The following is a 23,423-nucleotide window of genomic DNA, read 5'->3' on the forward strand; positions in this document are numbered from 1 at the left end:
AAATTGAGAATCATGATTTTTTTTGTTTCAAATAGAGATCACAATTCTCCCACAATTCCGAACATACAACTAAACAAAATAACGTAATTTATTACGGTTCTGACAAAATGTTAATTGCTGCAGTCTATTTAAAATGTTGAATTAATCCGAATTATTTACAAAAAACTGTTTGAATGAATGATTCAATGACAAATAATTTTTTTTAACAGTCACTTGTCACCACCAATTGTTTTTTAAAGGGCTGTGTTACTTTCAAAAGGTGATTTACTCTATTTTGATCGCTACCATAACATAAGTGTTTATAACCGAACTATAAATCTCAGTACTTCTGTGATAATTATATTTGTAACTTGAAAAGACTTTTTGCGAACCTGTTTTATTCTTATACATGAGAACTGCTCTTTCTGGCTCAGAGTTCTGAATGTTCCGCTGTGATTTTGTCAAAGGTTTAACAGACAAAGGTGAATCGTTGTCATTTATGAATGAGATAGCTTGGGTGTTTGAATCGCTTCAGTTTTGAGTTCTTTTTTTTACATCTTATCATGCTTGAATGTTTTAATAGCACTTAAATGAATGATAGCATCATCATAATGTAACGCTAAGCAAAGGATGCCAAAAAAAAAAGGAAGATATATTTTTAACACGAACTGAAAAAATTACTCACATGCCTTTAACGTGTTAATTCTGACAGCCCTAATATATATATATATATATATATACAGTGCTCGACAATAAACCTTTTGGTGTGCTCTGCTCTGAAATCAGTCATTCACTTGTCCGAGTAAAAAAGTTGTTTTTCCGCATTTCCTTTTGTGTGTGTTATATAATTATATATAATTTATTCCGAAGCAATATTCTCATCAGTGTTCAATCAGCTTTGCTTTTTGCCCCCCCCCCCCCAATGCTTCATCTTTCATTTTAAATTCCTAAATTTGATCAATAAATTCAATTATTTAGAATAATAAGACAGGGCTGATCAAATTAAATAATTTACACTGAAAAATTACAATTGCATTAAATAATGTTATGAGATTGTTTTAAATATACAAATAAGAAACGTTGGAAAGAATGATACGTTTAAACATGAAACTAAACCGCCTGTAGGTGTCTTAATGAGTGAGTCATTGAATCATTATTTCGCATTATTAAACAACTGATTCATTCAAGAATGAGACGGATGCTAATGAATAGGTCATTGAATCTTTGACTAAACCGATTCGTTCAAAAGGCTGAATCATTCAGTAATGAAAATAAGGTTGAGTGTTGCTGTGAGATGCGCTGGGGTTCTGCTGTGATCTTTGTTTGGAACTATTTTCGCTGCTGAAACAGAACAAAAACAGTCAATATTGCATCTAAAATGTAAGTGACTTCATTTGAACTGTTGTATGAAATCAATGTCACATTTTCAATCGTGATGGTATTTAGGAAAACAACACTCGTTGTGCGAGGTTGCTTAACTGTGTCATATGCTAAAAATATTAAAGGGCACCTATTATGACATTTAAAATGTTCCTAATGTTGTTGTGGGAGTCCCCAACAACAGTTTTACATGCATGCAATGACAAAAAACACTTTTGTTTTCGTATAATATGCATTTATTTTTACCTGATTTGCTCACCGACTCCCAAATGAATCGTTCAACGACTCGTTTTTCAAACCCCTCCTTTGCGCGACGCTAATCTGCGTTGATTGGTCAGATGACCCAGCAGTGTTTACAGAGATAATACTTATTTTTAACACGGAGTGCAATGATGCTTTTATCAATTAAATTGTATTATAATAATGATTATAGTCCACTGCTTTATAGTTTGTAGTAAAAAACGAAAAATAAGATAAAGAATTTAATGTTATGTTAGCGAGCATAGACCAGAGTTCATATTGTAACGTTAAAAGCACAATCAGTCTTTGTTTGCGTTAGCCCGATGCATAAACATAACGTTTTTACAAAAAAAAAATGCAGTTACGTTACTACGAGGTATTACTCTATTCTTTAAGACTACTCCGAAAACAACGACAAACACTTCACATATCTCAATACAATTGTCATCGAAGACCTAGAAGCTAAACGGTGCTTACACAACAAACAAAATAATTATTAAGCATGCTACATAAAATATAAAAGCAAAAATTATTAATAACACTTACAGGTTGTGATACGGAGGAGGAAGCTGATGCAAATACACTTGGAACTGAACCTTCCTTCAATATCAGCCGGCTCGCGAATCCAAGTTTGATTGCATTTAAAAAGCAATCTTCAAAATGACGCGAACAAAGCACAAGGCTCGGACTATACTTCTGTGGTATAGTGAATTGTAGCCACTTAGTCTTCAAATGCTCCTCCTTGGGCAGATGAAAAAAGTTTGCTTTTGAGCCGCACTTCAGAACACAGCGTCTCGTCGCCATGATATTTTCCCTGGGCTTGGAGCGCAATAAGTGGGCGTATCGTATTCAAATAACTTGACAAGTTGACGTCATCTAGTCAGAGAGAAAGCTTCGGTCTTCTAACGATTCATAAAAATGACTCAGAGTCGACTCTCACTTTTGAAAGACAATAACTTTATATACGGTGCACTTTCATATTTCAAACTTTGCAGGATGTTTTTGTTCACTTAGATCTATGTTACACACTACATGAAAGGTAAATTTCAAAATTCCATAATAGGTGCCCTTTAAAAGTCCACATTTTTTATTTTTATCAGCAGTTGTCTGTTAACTCATTGTTAACTGAGTACAATAAATGTAATAACATCACAATCATTCTCTCGTTTTAGTGATTGCCTAGTTATTTTTTTGTTATTGACGTTCTAATCAGGCTACTTGTTCCGTCAGGAAGTTCAATTCTCTTGTCCCTTCAAAAAGTCCACTCGTCCCAGACAAGCCCTGACATAATAGACTCTATATGTGTATATATATTATATGTATATATACACAAACACGCACACACAATGTGTGTATATAAACATTAGAGTATGGCCACATAGTACTTCAAACGGTTTTATTTCAAAATTCTACTATGATTTGACCTTATTTAAAATAAATTGCTGTCTTCAGTCTAAACATAGTATATTGTTTAAGGGTCAAAGAGTTTACAATACAGGGAGACTGGTTTGCTAACACCCTCTAGGCTACGGTCTGTCTCTCTTCTGTCTGAATGTGCTGGATCAGGCAGTCGCTGGTAATCAGTAAGGGTGTCTAGAGGCATCCAAACGTTCAGCATGTTATCATTAACACAGTTCTCAGTCAGTCAGCAGAGTCCCAAAAGACACAACATTCTCTTCACGGAGAAGCGAATGTCTTTCTCAGTCTCTGGATGACTGCTACATTATTGATAAGTCAGAGTGGTTCAGCCGTTCTTCTTACTTAATGTCACACAGGTGAAATAATTATCAGCATGTTTACTAGGCTTGCTGGTTGCAAGTCTGACAAATCTGGAATGCAACTACGAAATGGTGGGTAGTGTTTTTTTTTGTTTGTTTTTTTCAAATTTAATGAGAACACTCAGTCTCATGAGCTTGCTTTCTTTTTGATGGACTTTCAAATACATATTTTAAATCAGTGGTCTGTGTTCATTTGTGCATCAACCAAAGCTTCACCTTCTGTGAAACAAGTGAAGGAGAAACCACTCGAGCCACAACACGAACACGGACAGACTTTACAATAAACACAAATATTCAAATGAATCTACAGATCTCGAAGCAACATGTCATTTTCATTTAATTTAATTTAATCAGCTCTGTTCCAAAACCTAGAGAGATATTTACCAGTATTTTAAGGCAGCCATAAAATACACTCTCAACACAAATGCAGCCTTTTAAGATGCCTTGATTTTTTTGAAAATTCAATCAGCACTTCAAATATATGGCAGTCACAAAAATTCACTGACATGCTCAATGAAAAAATAAGAGAAATGCTGATTATAAATATGTCATTCAGTACTTATAAATATAAGTAATAAGTTATCCAGCAAGTATAAATGAAAATATCACAATATAATTATAAAATGTGGGTGTTTTTTTAAATACATTTTTTTTTGTGCTTTATTAATTGGTGCCTATTTAGAGTGTTCTCAAGCTCACTGGAGTTTGGGACAGGACTAAGATGTTGATCCACTAATACTAGCACATATTCACTAGGGATGTCAAAAGTACTAGTATGATACAAACTGCCTGCCAATAAATATAATTAGATATATAACAATTTGTGCAGTTTCAGGAGTAATGAATCCATATAGCCTACTGTGTGACAGTCTCTCCTTTACGACTTTCTTGTCGATCAAATGTTGAACAAAAATATTTTTTCAATACATTTTGAATTCATTTGTTACTGTATTGAGTGTAATATAAATAAAATCAAATTAAAAATTAGTTTGATTTTCATACAAATTTATATTAAAAAGTCAATTTCATTGGTATTGATATTTACTACTACAATTTTAGTATTGTGACATCCCTAATATACACTAAATATAAAAAAAATATTTAAAAAATCCTTAAATATCACTACAAAATGTGATATATGATGGAGGTTTCCTCAAGAGTGGTGCTAGCATTTAGTTTGCCACCATAAATTGCTCCTTTATAATTCATAAAATCAATTGGCCAGACAAACAAAGAGCACACCAGCAATTTTTTTTTTAACAGGAGCTAATTAAACATGTGAACTGCGGAGCGATTCACATGGAACAGAGAGAGATTAGCCCTCCCCCTTTCAATTTTGACCAAGCATGGCAGTCACGCATCAGCCCAGCACGACACACACACATGCACACGCGCACACATCTGGGACCTGGCAGCTGGGCTACCCAGATACGGCACATTCTGCTTCTGTTTTGTCGCACAACCCTTCTCCTCTTCTCTCCCTCATTTTTTTCTACATCTACGGTCTGCAGGTGCACTGCTTGTGGAGCTCTCAAAGCAGTGGGTATCTTATTATGGGGAGGCGATGGTGGAGAGAGACAGAACAGTGAGCCCCATGTGCTTCAGACAGGAAGTGCTGGGCAATATGTGAAGCTCTTTGTATGAAAGCCGGTGAAAACCACAGGCTGTGAAACACCAACAAGCAGATCTGTTATCCGTAAATAAGTTAAAGAGAGTGTAGAGGTCAGGTAGAGACAGGGGGAAAAGATCTGAAAGCAAAACAAATGAACTGAAAGATTTTCTGGACTGCAGGAGTGTCAGTGTTTCTGTTTGTGACTTGTTAAGATGCTTTAAATGAGCTTCTGCGGGTCTAATGGTAACAGGGCGGACAAGCCAGGTGTCACCTTCCATTTGCTTGAGTGATGCTACCTGTCTGCTGTTCATTCATTCTGAGATATACAACTGCCTGCTCAAGAACAACAGAGAAGATGAACCACAAAGAGATACTGTTAAGTTTGTGCATGAAAAAAGCTGCTATGAAAAATGCTATACAAATACTACCACTACTACAAATAAATAAATATGATTATTATAGCATGATCAATATATATATATATAATATATATAAAAAGATACACACACACAGTTTAATGGCATATTTTAAATGCCAAACAATTACTCGAAAACTCTAAATTAATCTGAACTTGATGACCTATTATACCATTTTCTTAAATATTAAGACAGTTTAAAATCATATATATTCTTTAAATGGTTCTAACAACCACCTGCTTTAAAACTCTTTAGAAAACATGGATGAGGACTGCTGAGAAATGGCCGTGGTCTTCAGAAGATGGACCAAAATCACGGTCAGGATTGAGAAAGATGTGGTCACGGGTAATCAGATGCAGAGAACAGAACGACTCATCAATCATGGGGAGAGCAGAGTTACTCTGAGGAATTGCGAGAATTAATCCATCACCTGCATTTTGTTTAATTCCCAAATCGTTGAAAGGAGAAGTCAGCTAATGCACTCTTATGAGTGAGAGGGAACACAAGAAAGCAAGTTAAACAGCGAGAGATACGACTGATTCAGGCTGTGAATTCTGGGAGACTGAGAATAAGAGCTGGACATTTCTTGAGTTGGCGCAAGGGATGCAGTGACACCCTGTATCTGCAGGGTCAAGTGTGTATTTTTACACATTAAATTGTTTTCTTAGCTGAGTTGACGCCTGGAAACGGCGTTTGTGAATAACATGATGACTGGGTGATGAACGAGGTGCCAGAATCAATTGGGTGTGTAATTACACTTCATCATTTGGATCTCTTGTGCTCCGATTCTGTTTCTCACAGTACACACCACACACACACACACACGCACACACACACACACACACACGCGCGCGCGCGCGCACACACACACAAAGTCACGCACACACACACAGTCTCAGATTAACTGCCTGGGCAGCAGCTTCCTGATCTGTCAATGGTGTTAAGAGGTCAAATGGAATTTATCTAAATCGGTGTCCATATCAACCAATATAAAAAGTTGCACTGGAATTCTTCCATCTCTCTAACAATAGCACAAAAATCAAACGCTTTAAATAAAAATCACAGAAATGCAAATCGGATTGCAATCATTTGAGGCCGGGAGGTTATAACATGATTAGATTAAGTTTTGTGGTGAAAGAGCATGTGGAACAGAAGACTGCTGAAACATCAGATGACCGGACCAATGAAATGTGCTGATGTGGAAGAGCTGAAGTGCCGAGCGCAGCACATGAGATGGCAAGAGGAAGATACAGAGTGGAATGACTTATTCTACAAGGGGCGGGGGTGTGGGTAGAATCTCGAAATTAGCACAAATAGATTATCTGTCCTCCGGTTCCTGGCCTCAGCACGGCCTAAGCAGGCTGGAAAAAAAAGAAAAAAAGAAAAACACATTGACTTCTCAGCAAACGACTGCCCATCCGAGCAACCAAGGAGGACCGCAATTAAGCGATCAATCACCGTATCATCGATCCCCAAGGGAGACAACTGTATCCGGGCCTAACTAAATATGCAACGGTTTTGCACAGATAACAGTAAAGCATTTGAAATGGAGTCTAACATTCTTTAACAAGACTAATGCATTCATCTTTTAGTACCCACTGTATTTTATTTTATTTACATTTTTAGATGAATAAGTAACCATTAGGGGTGTGCCATATCATATCGTCCACAATAACACCGGTAAATGTTTATATAATAAAAAAGTGTCATATCGCGATATCAATGATATAGTGACGCGATGACGTATGGCGCATGCGTCTTCTTACTCTCGTCTCTCAAAATGGGTTGCACAAGCAAATCAAATCAATATTTGGTGTGACCACCCTTTGCGTTTAAAATAGCCTTTGTCCTAGGTACACTTGCGCATAGTTTTTCAGGTATAGGTTATATCAGGTGTCTTGGATTTGTTGCTGCAGTTTTTCTAGATTTAGTCTGTCTCAGTTTTTTCTGTTTCTTTATGTATCGTGAATTGTATATATATATATATATATATATATATATATATATATATATATATATATATATATATATATATACACACACACACAGACTCCCTGTTTTAGTCAATAGGGAAATGTCAAACAATTAATAAGCCTGTACTGGTGTGCTGAACTGACACTAACAAAGACCTGCTCAACGCACTAAATGACCCATCCAACCGCAAACTACTCAAATCACTTAATAAAAAATTAATGCTTATCTGTAAGATTTGCCAATTCAATTTCTGTCCCGACTGTTTATCATGTAGCACACAACGATGCATTAATCTCAAAACACAGCATGACCGTTGTAATTCAAAAATGTAAAGATCGTCTCTTAGACATGGCTGTTCAATGAGACATTTACACCCCTCTTTGTCTTCACTGCAAACTAACAAGGAACAGTAGGAGTCTTCAGTTCTCCTGCAGAGACTATGGTTGAGCTCGAGAGAAGGCTGATGTATAATGCATACATTATACATCAGAATGAGTGAGGGCCAGCAGTGTGTCAGAGGAGACAGAGTCAGACTCAAGCTGTTCCTCCAGGAGCCAGCTTCATCCCTCCTTTAATTACACTCTATTGATCAAACACAGATGGAGGGGGAATGAAGGATGGAGTAAAAGAAAAAAAGAGAAAGACATGGAAGGACAGAAGTGAAGGGAGAAATAAGTGTTGTGTGTAGTTTTCAGACTGAGAGGGAGAAAAAGAGACTATTTACTATTGCTGCAGAATATAGTATACACTGCACAGTGTGCAAATTATATGTGACCTACTACATTTGCCAAAATGCTTACTACATGAAATAATGTATCTCACAATGCAATGTGCTTTACTTCAACTACCATTGTGTGATGGATAAACCTAAAGTAATATCAGTCACAAAAATTTAACTGAAAATGAAAAATGAATCTAATATAATTATAATTTAATGTAATATATCATTTTAATACGTTATATTTATGAATATATAAATTATAATATTATATAATATATTTTAAAATATAAGGAACTGGCAGTGTCCAGTATATACTGTGCAGTATTTAGAAAGCTAATATTCCAGTCAGAATATAGCCTACAATCTAATAAGGTTCACATCAGGGCTTTTCAGCATTACAAAGTCTCTTCAGAAAAAGGTCAACCTCAACAAACAAGATGTCACCTCTCAGTTTTGATTTCTAATATTAGATATTTGATCTGATCTGATCTAATCTGCTCTTTCAACACTTACATACTTGACCTTCATAATGAAAAATTATATGAAATCATTATTAGTCATTCGGAATCTCCATACAACAAACGTTAAGTGTGCGACCACTTTTCTCTTTCATTTTGCTGACCTACTTAGCTCTCTGTTCCAGGGCTGCATCTTGGCTCCTTTGTTTCATACCGATATAGACTGAATCTCTTCTGAGATCAGGAATTTCTGTGCTTGGGGTCATCCGCCTCCTGCCAGACTCTAGTGGCTCATGCACCGTGAGGCAGAAACACATTTCAGGGGATGAAGGAGTGTATGCTTCCTGTGAGCATGTGGAGGGAGATGAATCATGATTCTCCATGACAGGGAGGCTCGGAGAAAAACCCGCTACAACGAGCATGCTGCTGAACTCTGGATTACCTTTTTAGAAACAAAACGACAAGTCACTGCTCTCATAAATATCCGTCAGAGATGACACTCACCGATCATCACTGTGCACCATTAATGAGAACACAGCCTTGAGGGAGGTATAAAATTTACAGCCTTTTGTGATCCACTGTCATCGTCACCCAGTAACAGGGTTTAGAAACATCCACACACTCAACACACAGCATTGCAAACTCTGATGTGAACTTTACTGATTAGACTTTCTTTTCCTATGTAGTCTAATTTCCCTATAATACAACAATACTGATTACTTGTTAGTAAATATTGTTCAGCATATCATCATAATCATAACCAACATCATTATTATTATTATTTATACATTATATTTATTAAATTATTATTGCATAATTATTTATATTTATTTAGCATTTTCGGGTTAATTTGTTGTGGGAGATATTACTTCTGGTGTATCCTTTAAAGAATAGAATGGTACACCAACATTAGATACATAACATTTTCTTTAAATGAATCAGCATGTTTAGAAAATAGCAGACTAAAGAAATGGACAAGCAGGGATAGATGCTGAAATAATTAGTGTCCTTTTTAAGAATGAACATATAAAGGTGAGATGAGATAGAGGCAGGTGTGGCCCCTGCTATGTGTATAATTAGAGAATGAACTCCTGTTTATAGCCTGGGTGCCAGAACATTGAATTTCACAGGCTTGAGATTGATCACAGAGTGTCAAGTAAGAAAGTATATTTCTGAATGCTGCAAAAATTCTGACCATGCAAGAGTTTAGCAAAACATAAAGCACCCTCCAAGGAAGCTTTCTGAATTCAACAAGGTTCTTGTGGAAATGAAAGCGTTAATGAGGATAGTAGTTAACCATCCTTGATTACCAAGGTACATATTTGCACTTAAACTAAATGTTTCACCCAGAATGTTATCTTTTTTAATGCACTCACTGTTAAAACTAATTGTAAGACAGAAAAGGTGTTATACTGTACTCTGTAGTTCTGTCTAGCTGTTTATATGCATAAAACATAACCCCTAAAATATAAAGCAAAGTACACCTACCCTGCCTCCCAATACACAGAACTACATAATGAGATAACATAATGGGCAACAATCTACAACCAAAATTCGACTGCAACAACAAGTAAGCCAAATGTCTTACCTGCCATGTACTTTAATGTCAGAGATGGCGTAGAAGTATCTTGAAAGGTTGTTCTCATCCACCATGGTGGCGCCCGTGGCAGGCCTGAGCAGACGTACGCGCAGGTCAGTAATGGTGAAAAAGTCTCTCAGGTTCTTGGTGGTGTCCAGTTGTCCATACAGCGAGGCCATATTGTGCAGCTTAGGCCCGGCGAACAGTGCGAAACGGTCTTTGATTTCGAAGCGTACGGTCTTGTCATTCTTCCACACGTAACCTCTGGAATATTCCTCGGTACAGATAATGTCCAGCAATGTGTGCTGAGTAATGTCTCTCACCGTCTTGGCCTCCATAGTGAAAGCATCAAGGCAGTCAGTAGCGTAGAACTGGTAGGGCTGCCAGCTCCGTCCATAGTCCAGAGACTTCTCCAAAACCATCTGCTCAGGCCGACCTGACTCAAAAGTGATGACAATGTCGTCGGTCAGCTCAATGGTCTTGTTCCACGACAGGGTTATGTTGACCGCCAGAGCTTTAGGGTATTTCTTCCAGGAGGTGGACTGCCAGAAGGTGGTGGGGTTACGGCCCTCAAAGTCGAACATGAGCTCAGGAGGGTGGGCCAGCTCATCTGTAGCTGCGTCACACTCGTTGTTGCACATATAGGGGTTTTCCTACAAGATAAAGAAAATAAAGAAGACAACAGTTAAATGAGAATCCAAACAAACATGTTTTTTTAAATTAAATTTATCACATGTTTGCAGAAATGGGGTATAGGTTGGTTTAGGCAAATGAGATGAAGAGTACTCATATTTCAAAGGCACTGGCCTTGGTGGTGGTACATCAGCGTTACTATGGATAGGATGCAGTGGTCCAATCTATTCTCCAGCTGTTGGCTGGATCTATATAAGGACCAGCCATTAAACGCCCAAATACTCATAGATCTTTTATAGAGCCATTTAAAGTCAAGTTCCCTCATGCACAACCAGTAAAACCAGTCTTGTTTAGCACATAATTTATTATTGCCTGTTTTAAGTTCCGCCTATCCATGATAATAAAGAACAAGAGAATTTAGTCTCTAAAGAGCTAAAAATGGACATGGATTCATGTTAAAATGCTCATTAAAAAAAGTGAAAAATATCAAGGTCAGACTGACAAAATGTGAATAATACACTCTCCTCAAGTCATTCTTTTGCATAAAGGCTACCTTGTTCTGCACCTTGAGGTAAGGACACCCAGAGGTGCACTTTTGTCACAGCCACCACTGGCAAGTGAAAAATATACCACGGATCTACAATTCAGAAAGAGGCATTGAAATAAGTGTGCTGCTGGCTTGTGTGAAGACTGTTGGTGCCCTCATGTCAACTGCCCTCTTTCACCCTGTACCATCCCCCTCTCAAACATTCACACTAATCAACATACTGGTGTGTTCTGCTGCGCCACATGCTGGTGTGCGCTAAGCAGGGGCTCGTGGGGCTGTGATACTGTAGGGTGGCTGTGGCGTCCTCCAGGAAATACCTCTCAAGAGGAACAAGCTCCAATTTATCTGAACAAGAAACACAGCAGCTGATTAAGTGGGAGATGTCTGTCTCTCTGCGGGAATCCACAGGCCTGGACACTAGGGAAGAGCACAGTGATAAAGGATAGGTGGGGAAAGGGACTGCGGAGAAGAAAATGAGCGACAGAGGCAGAAAGGTACACAGGGGAAGGAGCGCTTCTGCTAATAGGCTTTTCCTCTTGCCTTGTCCTCCAAGGCAACGAGACAACGAAGCCCTGACAACCATTGAACCTCTTAATTTTGACAAAGTGGCATTAATATGCTCTCCAGCCAGTCCTCTACAGCTGTGCATATAAGCTTGGAGAATGATCAGACCCACCATTGGAGTCCACATGCCTCTCACTAGGCCATCCAGTCAAGAGGCAGAGCTGTTCTATCTCAGCATGTGCTTTAGGCACTAGCCCTTATGAAGAATTGTGATCGGTGTCTATAGCACTCTATATTTAACTAGCATCACAACTACTATTGCTTATACTTGGAATGTAAGATTAAGGGATTTTAACAAACCCCTACCCCTAAGAATTAAGCTTTAGTGGATAATTTTCCTGCAAATTATGTTCGGTTTTTGAACATGAATGATACCACATATTGCACAGCTTGTTGAGGGGAGGTATGCAATTACTCCTGGCAAACAATAAAACAGGCAAACAAATTGCATAGACTTTCATTAATGTCAATTCTAGAAAGACTTTAGGATGGGCTCTTTTGACTCTCTAGCAGCTGAATAGCAATGGATTAAAAACACTCTTATTACTTTAGTAATCCAGTATTGTGCCATAAAGTTGAAATGTGTGGCAAAATTTTTTATTAAATAAATGTGTGAAAAAATAAATTAATAAATATATATATATATATTAATATATTGCTGTGATGTTAAATAAAGCATAAAAAACCAGAGAGTATGCATGTCAGCGGGAAAATTACGGACATATAGTATCCTCGAATGCCGTTAGATGCAGCGCAAAGCTCGCTCTGTCTGGAATGGATGCGCTTAAATGCACAGTAAGGATGCTTTTCTGTCATATAGCCTATCACATATCATATGCAGACTCCAATAAGACCAAAGAACGCAGGTTAATAGGTTTACATGCCAGGAGAAATCGGGGAAAGGGGCAAAAATCGATCGCTGAGTCGATGTTTAAGCGGTTTATGACTTTACTCGGATAAAGGAAACGCGTTTATTTGACCACATGTGAAAGTGAAAGCAAAAACTGACCAAGCTTTTGGTATCTGTCGCTGAATCAGCCTAAGTATATTACAGCACCTCCAGAGATATTATACTAAAGGGCCACAACACACACACACATGCACGCACGCACACGCACAAGCTTGTGTTATTTATTTATTATTATTATTATTTAATTAGTCCACAGGACAGTAATCTGTAGTTTTGCAGCTGCACAACTAGAGGCTGATGTGAGGAAATAGGCCACACAGTAATGCCTTAAAGATTAATTAAGTGTTTTCCCCCAGTCATTGCAAACCTCACATTCATCAAGAGACATCATCTTTAAAAGGAACCACTGAAAAGCAAACATAAAAAGTTCTTTCATGCCACAGAGCATGTTAAGGTTTGACTCACATTAGAAAAACCGATATAGCTGTCACATTGACAAAAATCATTAATTACTAAAGATGTTTCTATTAATCCTAAACTGATCAGGACACAGGATACTTGGAACAGGGCTGGGGATTTTGATGGCTGGGCTCAGTTGGAAAATCAGACAGCTTTCTGTGAATTGGTGTTAATGAGAGTGTAAGGCTCCAAACTGTGTAAGGTTAATCCCATCCACAAAGAGCTTGATGAACAAGAAAGAGGTCCAGAGATAGAGAGAAAGCAAGGCGAGAGAAAGAAAAATAGAAAGAGAGATGTACCACTCAGCTGGTTCTAATCCGAGCGAGCCTGTTGTCCCCATTAAATGTGTTCTGGGTAATTTCACACCAACAAACACGCACACAATCGTCATGAATCACCTCTCACTTGCTTACTAAACACAGCCTTAACAAACCCACCCATCCTACAAACGCCGTTTGTCTGTTCAGTGCCTGGCTGAGTGTTTTTCTCACGGCTGATCACACATCTCTGTGGAATGAAGATGTATTATCAATGCAATAATTTGTCTCGAACAAAAGAGTGCAAATGAAAGCCATGTCAAAAGCCTGCCTCTTCAAAGCCACAATTAACAGTGTATGCTTACACTCAGTAATGACTCCCATTATTTTCCTGCTGATAATCTCACAAATTGCAGGATCTAGACTGACTCATGTGCACTGAACTCTATGGAGCGTCAAGCAACAACATTACCACTGCGTAGCATGCAGGGTGTTGTAGCATGACTCTCAGAGATCAGACAGTATTTACTATGACCTTGTTTGCCACTGACCGTTTGAACCGCAGCCAGTGATGACAAGGGAATTTGCGTGACGTATCAATACATGAGTGGTGTAACAGAGTTGCACACCACTCGGAATTTAATTGAGAATGCCTTTTAATTTCCTGAACTGTGATTTGAAATTGAATAGTAGGAAGTAGAATTAAAGCAAAACAAAATGTAAAGAAACAATTAACACATTTTTAACAACAAAAGTAAAGTTTGTCAAGAGAAATATTGAATGTTTCTTTGACAAAGCCTAGTTTTTTAAATAAAGTTTAAAAAGACTCATTTCCACAGAGCGGTACGGTACGGTACAGTACAAACGAGCCATTATAGGCCTTTAAAACCTCACAAAACATCCTTCAGTGACGCTGTCTGCAGTACTTTTCAAATGGAGGTCAAAGTGGTGAATGAAGCTTGAATGTATGAAAATGAGAGGTGCATTGAAGCCTTGTCACGAGTCATGTGAAATGGCCCCAAAAGCATTAAAATATTAGTAGTTTAGGACCCATTCTGACCAAGCCACATGAAAAATTATTATTCGGCTGGGAATTTCTTGTCGAGGGCAGAAGTGAAGGAGATACGACTGTCCTACTGGCAGGCAAGGCTTCAGATTACCAGATCACCAATGTGACGGAGTATAAATTTACTGTGGCTGACAGCAGACTGAGATATATAGGACCAACCAATCAAACAAATCCTTTTGTGTGACAGATGTTTGTGACACGCAATCCGGATCAAAGTTTGCTCTCTCTGTCTCCATTTCTCTCTTTTTTTCCACTCTATGGTCCTTTAACAAAGTACATATGTGCAAATATGCGTACACACAATCACACTCACACATGCCCACACACACACACACACACACACACCAATATGCATCGCAACTCAGCAAGCATATTATCTGTTCCATCACTCTCTTGCCATGCTTTTCACGTATTTGATTGTGGCTGTTTTGAGCTCTTCAGAAATGACAAATAGATCAATATCGTTTCATTGGAAATGAAATTACTATGCAGCGGCCACACGGAGATCAGTGCTCACGTTGTGAAATCTACTGTGTAATTGTCTCAGCTAAAGGAGACCAGTGTGAAGAGCGATTTCTCCTCGATCATTTCAAATGTTAATGTCTAATCTGTCAGAGGCCGTTTTGCCAGACCATATGACAGGCTCAGGTCAGTACATTTGCATATCTCTTTTTCTGGTGCTAACATGAAATGATTTAAATCGAACTTGTTCATATGACACGACATTAGCCACTAAATTACAAAGGAGCAAATTTGATTTTACGAGCACGGCTTGCAGGCGTTACAAATAAACATGAGGGTTTGGGCATGTGATTTCTTCTCTTTTTCTCTTTCTGTCTCTCTCTATCTCTCTCTCCCCCCAGACTGCGGTTAAATCCATCACTTGTGCATAAATGAGACCTTGGTGGAGGGATAGATTTCTCCAAGGCCTTCGGTTTGATTGAAGCTCCGACTCCTTTTCAATCTGCCTCTGTGCTCTTGCAAGCACCTTTGAGCTCGTCCTGCAGAATAGCCACAAACGCACTTGGGCTTCACCGCCACGCTGCTTGAATACAGGAAACACCGATTACTGTGTGTAATAGAGCCCAGAATAAATCCCACCAAGAATTACAGTCGAATTTTTGAACTAGAGGTCAGCGGGACGAGATAGCAGACAAAAAGTGAAGCCAGTTCTATTCCTATCTGCCAAATGCATGACACATAAACATGCTGCCTAGATTTAAAATATACATTATTCACATATAAATAAGCTTTTAAAGGGTCATGAAACCCTTAAATTTTTTTATGAGATGTTAACAGATATGTACAGGTTGAACTTCAATGAAAATAACAATAGCACTTTTATTGTTTATTATTATGGAAAAAGTGGTTATTTTTTAATTTTTCTGCACTATTTCGTTCTTCTAGTTTAGAAAGTAAGTTGAACCTACGTCACAATAAGTGAGGTATATGCGTTAATTCAGAGTTGCGATTGGCTGCCGTGGCTGGAGAATATACGTCTACGTCATCAATTTCTGAGTTTTTCTTTCAGCGCTGTGCGTTCACCTCTGTCTCTTCAGCTTTGCGTTCAGACACGTGTTGTAAGTGTATATTTCCTCAGTACAGTAGCAGAAAAGTGTTGTTTACATTTTCCCCACGAGGCGGTTAGAGCTGGAGTTTGACTACCACCAACACATGGAAAATATGACTGTCACAATATTTAATATATGAGAAAATAATAGATAGACAGACAGACAGACAGACAGACAGACAGACAGACAGACAGACAGACAGACATAATACTTTAGCAACACCAAAGCATCATGCCTGTGACAGGGGTTTTCTGAGGCTTAATCCAATCTGTTGCAGACTGTCCCCACTATTTCATTGAAAAGCTAAAACGTATCATTTTAAATGGCCTGGGCGACTTCCCTATGGACAAACGATGAGAAGGGGAAAAAAACATCACGATTCAAAGACACCACTTAAGAGTCTGTATTCACAGATGCAGATCACACCAACTGACTTCCAATATGTCAAGGTGATTCCTTGAGGGATGAAAAGTGAACAGCTGCCTGCACCTTTACGAAATGGACTTGGTAAAGCATGTAAAAAAACGAAGAAGAAAAAAAAACGCATGAAGGCAGAGCTTTAAAGATGAAGCCTCATTCTTATATTAGTTGTTTATCAAAAGCTCACCACTAATTATTGATGGCTTTCTGCTGCCATTTAGCATTTCGAGAGATTACATGTCAGATTTCGAGCTGATGTGTTGTGACAGCAGAACTCTCTCCAGCCTGCAGTTGTCTGTTTGTTGTGCTGGGTCAGCATTATCAGGGCCAGAGCTTCAAGCCCCCTTTGATTGTTCGAAAATGAGAGTACAAACGAAGTCAGGACGAAGTTAGATCTTCCACCACTAATGTTCTAAGTAGTACAGAGAACTTCAAGTGGTAGTAATTATTTCCTCTTTTCAATGCAATAAAGTGCGTCCATTTCTTTTCTTCATAAAAGAAGCAGCCATTACATGCAGGAAAGCACCCATAGCGAATCTCATTAGACAATCACAAAAGATCAAAAATACCACACAAAGTTGTCTGATGACCTGCCTCGCTCAGTTATTCCTTCTTTTGATCTGCCTGAATTAATCAGCGATATTACCACAGTGCACAGACTCACCACACACACATTGCACTTACACATAAAATGAAAAATACTCTAAATAAAAGTCTGACATACTAAACATACACACACTCTTTTTAAAGGGACCATACAGTTTCATAATTTTTTAAAAAAAAATAAAAGAGTTCAACCCTCTGGGGTCAGCGTATGCTCCGGCGCGTTTTGGTGGATTTTTTCTAAGAAAGAAAACGTGCTTTTGTAAAATAAAAAAAAACAAACAGGGTGTGCTTTCTGCAGTCTCAGTCTCTGTGAAGTTCTTTCTGAAACACGTCACAAAAATGAAACAAAACTCAGTGAATACTTGCTGCACAGACATGAGATAGGTCTTTAGAAAGTGTCTACTTTTAAATGAAGGACAGTCCAGGAAACACGAGACAGGAACAGGTACAGCAAAACAATGGCTGAAAAACCAACCAGAGAAGCACAAGTGTATTATTTATTTATACAGAACAAAAGGCCTAATGAATCACTATAGTAACTAACAAGGAGGAGGATGTGGTCAAATGACCAGCAATGGCACAAATATGGGGAGCAAAGTAACAGGGAGACATGAAGTGAACAAAGCAACAACGCAGACAACACAGAACTTAAATTCAAAATATGATATAAAAGTAGTATGAGTATTTACACTGTAACATGGTGAATTTTAGAACGTTTAGACCAGTGTTTACTTATGATGTGCATTTGAAAAGAAAAATGTGCCAAACATGTTTTTACCTCAAACTCACTTCATAACGTCAGTCGAGTATTTTAAATATCTTCGATTTGGGATCTGAAGTGGCTTATCAATGTAATACAAATGGAATGTAATACAAAAGTGTCAGTTGTTGCCTTGGTAACGAGTAAGTTAACAAACAATATGAGATGTAAATAGCGACCGAGTTATTACTATTATGTGATGTTGAATGCACGTCACATTGTACTTGTATGTTGTACACTGTAGCACGATACTACAAAATTTCTTCCAAAGCAGATTGTGGAGACATTTGAATCGTTCACGATCTAAAATTGTGATATTTCACACTCCTAGAATACCTGCAACACCAGAGGCTGCAGTTTCAGGACCACAGTCCTGTTTTTTGGGACACCTCAGGTGCAAAGACTAGACGCCCCCGGTATTTTAATTTTAAATGTATTAACATTTTGGCAAAACGGTATTTGTTACCATACCATACTATTTTATTTTAATATTTTATATTGATTTATCATTGTAATCATAAAAACAGCACAAACAGTTTTACAGTTTAATGCATTTTGTTAAACTAGTCTGTCTACACCAGTCGAGAAGCATCACGCCACCTCGTGGCTAGTGAAATGGAAGGCTCACACATAAAAAAAATCTTAATTCCACTTTGAAAAATAAGGTATTTCGTTCCAAGAAAACTGAATTTAAAACCAGAATACAGGGGCAGCCTCCAGTACTGCAGGATCATGCTACTCAGTTGTGGTGAGGTAATAAGAAAAAAGTAGGAAGTAGATATGAGTACCCCAAAACACCAGAAAAATATACTTTTCCAATTAGTAGCTAGTTGTGGGGGACGTTTGCCAAACATGTTGCTATCTTTGTATAGCATATTCTCACAAGTTTATTTTTGACCATCGTCCCTGCTAGTTTCACTCTGACCGAACAGTTTGTGCTGCATATTTCAGCATGGATTGCTTTGAGAAGCTTTCACAATGTAGGATTTGCAAAAAGGCTGTTATTGAATGATGGGGCAGCACCAAATTTATTGGACCTGACAGCAAATTTGAAACATAAAAATGTGTTACTCATTTACATTCAAAACATTTAGCCAATCGTAGCAGAGGTTATTTAAACATAGAAGCCTGCTAGCAAAAAAAAAGAGGGAGTTTTTGATACAAAATTCAGAATTGGCGCAAGTTGCTAATATATTTGATACTCAGCACAAAGTAGCCAAAAAGATATTTAAGTACAGTAAATAATTAAATTTACTCAAATACTTTACACCACTGATTATTAACATTATAAGAGGGTTTGAGAAAAACATGATAAAAATACACGGTAAATCCCCTTTAATAAAGCACAGGGACTGGAACAATTCAGAAACTTATTAAAGCAAAATCATTGGCTTTTACATAATTATTTACACACTCTTTCATCATTACGAGTCTCTCGGCAGTTAAAGTCGACATGAAATCAAAATTGACCCTATTTACTTTGTTAGCGCATATTACCAGTCTTGTGGTGAACAACTAATCCGTGCAAGTTAATACACAGAATTTTTTTTTTTGCCGTGGTAATCTTAAATCAAAGTCTGAAAAGTTACTTCCAGTCTGGAATGGCGTTCCTTTTCTGATGACGTCAGTTTGCCGGCTTGGTTTGAAAGCGTTTAACGACTCCCCTCAAACCGTTAGTCTGCTATGAGCGAGAGATGGAGAGGAGGAGCGCTAAAGTCAAACCCTGCCCTCTGTTTAATATTCCCTTTCACTTGGAAATACGTCACAACACTGGAGACAAGTCGTTTGCAACTTCCGGTTCACGTGGACTTTATCATGGCATCCTTCATAGTGCATGACCACAATGTCGTAGACCTGATAATCCTGCCTTTGTCCTAAACTGACTGACAGATCACATTTCCTCTTTCTTCAGTCCTTCTTCGTCTGTGTTTTCTACCTTCAGTCAGACATACATGTCTGCTTCGCCGCTATGGCTGAATAGCTGAATGAACAAGCGTCTCAGTGTTGACTGCACCCTCCTTTGAGGATGCCCATAGAAAACTCATTTCACCTGGAAAGGTGTTCAATTTTGCAGCATTTCCAAAAGACTAATATTTTTATGATAATAGTAATGTGCTAGATGCGAGGAGACAAGAGTTGGTTGTAGAGATCCGCAAATAACATTGCTGCAATTCATAATGTCTTATAAAGATCTGAGATATAGACCCATATTGTTCCTGCCAGCTACATCTTGCATTTTAAAAGTAATTTCTCAGCCATGTCATTGGTGAATCTCTGTAAATAGCAGCCTGAGGGTTTCATTCAGAATAATTTCATAACAACTCTTCTGGGATTTTCTTTTCTGACAGGGAAATTGTCCCTTGATATGAGAAAACATCCTTTGAAATCTTAGGCCCCTAGAACAGCTATTTAACTCATAATATAGTTTTAATATTTTGTGCTTAATTAAAAGTCGCAGTGCTGACATTAATTGCTGTTGGCTGAGAGATCTCCCTTTGTGTTTAATCTGGTTTATATTGCAATTCTGACCATCTCAGAAAAGCAAAAGGGGTTTACTGCTGAAGGTGGCAAAATAATTTAGTCAAATGTCCTTATTTGACACCTACACCATTCTTGGATATAACAAGTCTTTTGAGGCTGTATTTTGCTCATGTTTTTCTGGGTACTGGAACACTGTGGGATGATTAAACTCAATATGGCGTTGAATGCCGTCTGTTTGTGGCAGACTGCTTTAGTGGTCTTTAAATTCAGCTCCTACCACCCTTGCCGATCAGTGAACCCTTTCTGGACCATCCGCCGGGGATTCTTTTACTCTTTTTCACAGCTGAATGTGAAAAATGATTGACAGATGATTCTAGGGACCAGAGAACAATCCTCTGTACTCTGCTAGACTTATTCATGTTTGCACATAGCACACACACAAGCATCTTTTGTGTTTACAGAGAAAGAAAGGGGTGAGAGAGACAGACACTGGGGACAATGGGAACAAAAAAAATTTTTTTAAAGGTGAATGTGCCTTCTAAGCATGGAGATGTTTTTTTTTCTTCCACGTGTAATGAAACCAGGATGTCTTTCAGTCCAGACGGACTCATTTGCTTCCTGACAAGCTGCTATTAAAAACTTTAAAAGGACCAACTTGGCTGATTATCTCCACTCCTCAGAAATAAAAGATGAATTAAGCTCTCTTTAAGTGACTAATTAAGCCTTGAGACTAATCTAATGAGATAACCCAGAAAATAGCATGAAAAGCCCTACATTTTCATTCTACACTTGTCAGGGCTCAGCGTGGGGGTCCACGAGAGAGAGAGAGAGAGAGAGAGAGAGAGAGAGAGAGAGAGAGAGAGAGAGAGAGAGAGAGAGAGAGAGAGAGAGAGAGAGAGAGAGAGAGAGAGAGAGAGAGAGAGAGAGAGAGAGAGAGAAAGAGAGAGAGAGAGAGTGAGTGTGTGTGTGTGTGTGTGTGTGTGTGTGTGTGTGTGTGTGTGTGTGTGTGTGTGTGTGTGTGTGTGTGTGTGTGTGTGTGTGTAGAATCAAGTATGGAGAGTTCAGTGTATAACTTTAAATGTCATATACATATGTCATATGACTTTACAGAAATAGCAATAATAAAGAAATATTTCAAAATAAAAATAAATAAAAATAAAGCTTAATTCAAATATCCTTAATTTTTTTTAATTTTTTTTCTACATAAAGTGTATCCTTGCAGGTTTTGAATAGCACCACTCAATGAAATAGTTCCATGAATTAGAATTTCTACAAATTCAAAAAAGTTCTGTGTGGAAAAACAAGACAGCCTAGAATTCCTCAGTTTAAATGAAAAAAAAAAAAAAAAGTTATTTTTATATCAATAAATAAAAGAGCAAAACAATTCCTTCTCTCATCTGGAACAGTGAGTTCACAACAAACATATTTATCACACTTCGGATATTGGAGCCATAGCATCCTAACAAAACTACCTCATAAACGACCGGCTCAAGGGACTATGAAGAGGCACAAATTTTGTTAACAGCCACTTGTGCACTCTAACTCACACGATAGATAAACCTAACATATACCCAACTGATTCTGATGTTAGCATGTGACTGCCGATATGAGACCACACTTGATTAAGCACAACACCCACATCAATACTGAGACCCATGAAAAATGCACACTACTGTTGAAAATTTGGGTTCATTATTTTTTTTCAGCAAGGATGCATTAAATTAATCAATTGTAAGAGTACATTTTTACATGGTTACAAAAAAAAACCTGTTCTTTTAAACTTTCTGTAAATCAAAGAATCCTGAATGTATCATGGTTTCCACAAAACCATAAAGCGGTAATGCGGTCAAATGTTTCTAGAGCATCAAATCAGCATATTAGAATGATGTCTGAAGGATCACATGACACTATAGAATGGAGAAATGGCTGCTGAAAATTCAACTTTGCAATGACAGGAAGTACGTATATAAAATATATGTAAAGTATACAGCAAGTGTCTGTGCTCTCTGTGAGTACATTTTAACTTTTGGATATGGATTTGGAGTCGAGTTAGGTGTGTCCCACATGTTTTTTTTTTAAACTAATCTAAAGCCCTGGAAGAACTTGTGTTTTTATCTGTGAACAAACTATAAAAAATAAAACTGTATGAGCCCCCGTAACCCTGCAAGCACTTCCACCCCACATTTTTATTAAATTATTTATTTCCATGTTTTAAATCTCTGTCACAGACTGAACATTCCGCCATATCCTCCTCCTTCTGTCTCAACCCTTCTTTCCTTTCTCTGATGTTTATTGTCAAACTTTTTTTCATTATTGATGTTTATTGTCAAACTATTCATATCTCCTTTTCTGCTATTCCATCTGTTTCTCCAACAGGCCCCTTAGCTCCGACTCTCAGCCACTTCTCTCGGCTCTGTCTGACACATCTCTCCTTGAGATCGATGCAGCTGACAGCTCTGACTGAAGTTCTGCGCGGGGGCTTGTGATTTTTAGATGCGAAACGGCACAAAAAACCTTCCCTTATCCTCTACTAAAACATCTTTCTTGTATTTTTCTCTCTCACACTCTCTTTATGTCACTTTCTCTAAGAGAGAGAGAGAGAGAGAGAGAGAGAGAGAGAAAATAATATATTTCCTTTGGTTTGTATCTGAATTATTTAATTAGTTACGTGTCAGAGCGTAAGGCCAGAGGTAGAAGTGATGCCCATGTGTCTTGTATAATGCTGGGCTTACAGTGAGGGAGCTAGACCAGCACTGATGCAGCTATTCACAAGCACATGCTTACACATACAGAGAGTGATCTTCCCTTCCCACACTCCGTACACCACGGTAGCACCTGTCTGTAGTATCTGCCACTGTATGTCTCAAAGCTGCCCCAGATTTTGCTGCAGACTTTTGGCAACTGAAAAAAACAAAACCCCAAAACCCCCCACTTCATTCCGTTTCTTGTTTGTTGCCGCAAAATATTTGGATTTAGCAAGCAGATAATAGAAGTTTCTCAAAACACGTT

General features: G+C 38.0%; 1 protein-coding gene across 13 annotated transcripts in view; it reads right to left on the reverse strand.

Moving 5' to 3' along the window:
* Nucleotides 1–23,423, reverse strand: part of ntng1a (netrin g1a) — a 91,992-nt gene that overhangs the window by 34,861 nt on the left and 33,708 nt on the right. For all 13 annotated transcript variants that reach the window (XM_079601146.1, XM_079601141.1, XM_079601147.1 and 10 more), the window contains exon 3: nt 10,147–10,790. In XM_079601146.1, coding sequence (XP_079457272.1) covers nt 10,147–10,790 — 644 coding nt within the window. The remainder of the gene's footprint in view (nt 1–10,146; nt 10,791–23,423) is intronic.

Source organism: Phoxinus phoxinus, assembly GCF_949152265.1.
Source record: "Phoxinus phoxinus genome assembly, chromosome: 24".
NCBI lineage: Eukaryota > Metazoa > Chordata > Actinopteri > Cypriniformes > Leuciscidae > Phoxinus > Phoxinus phoxinus.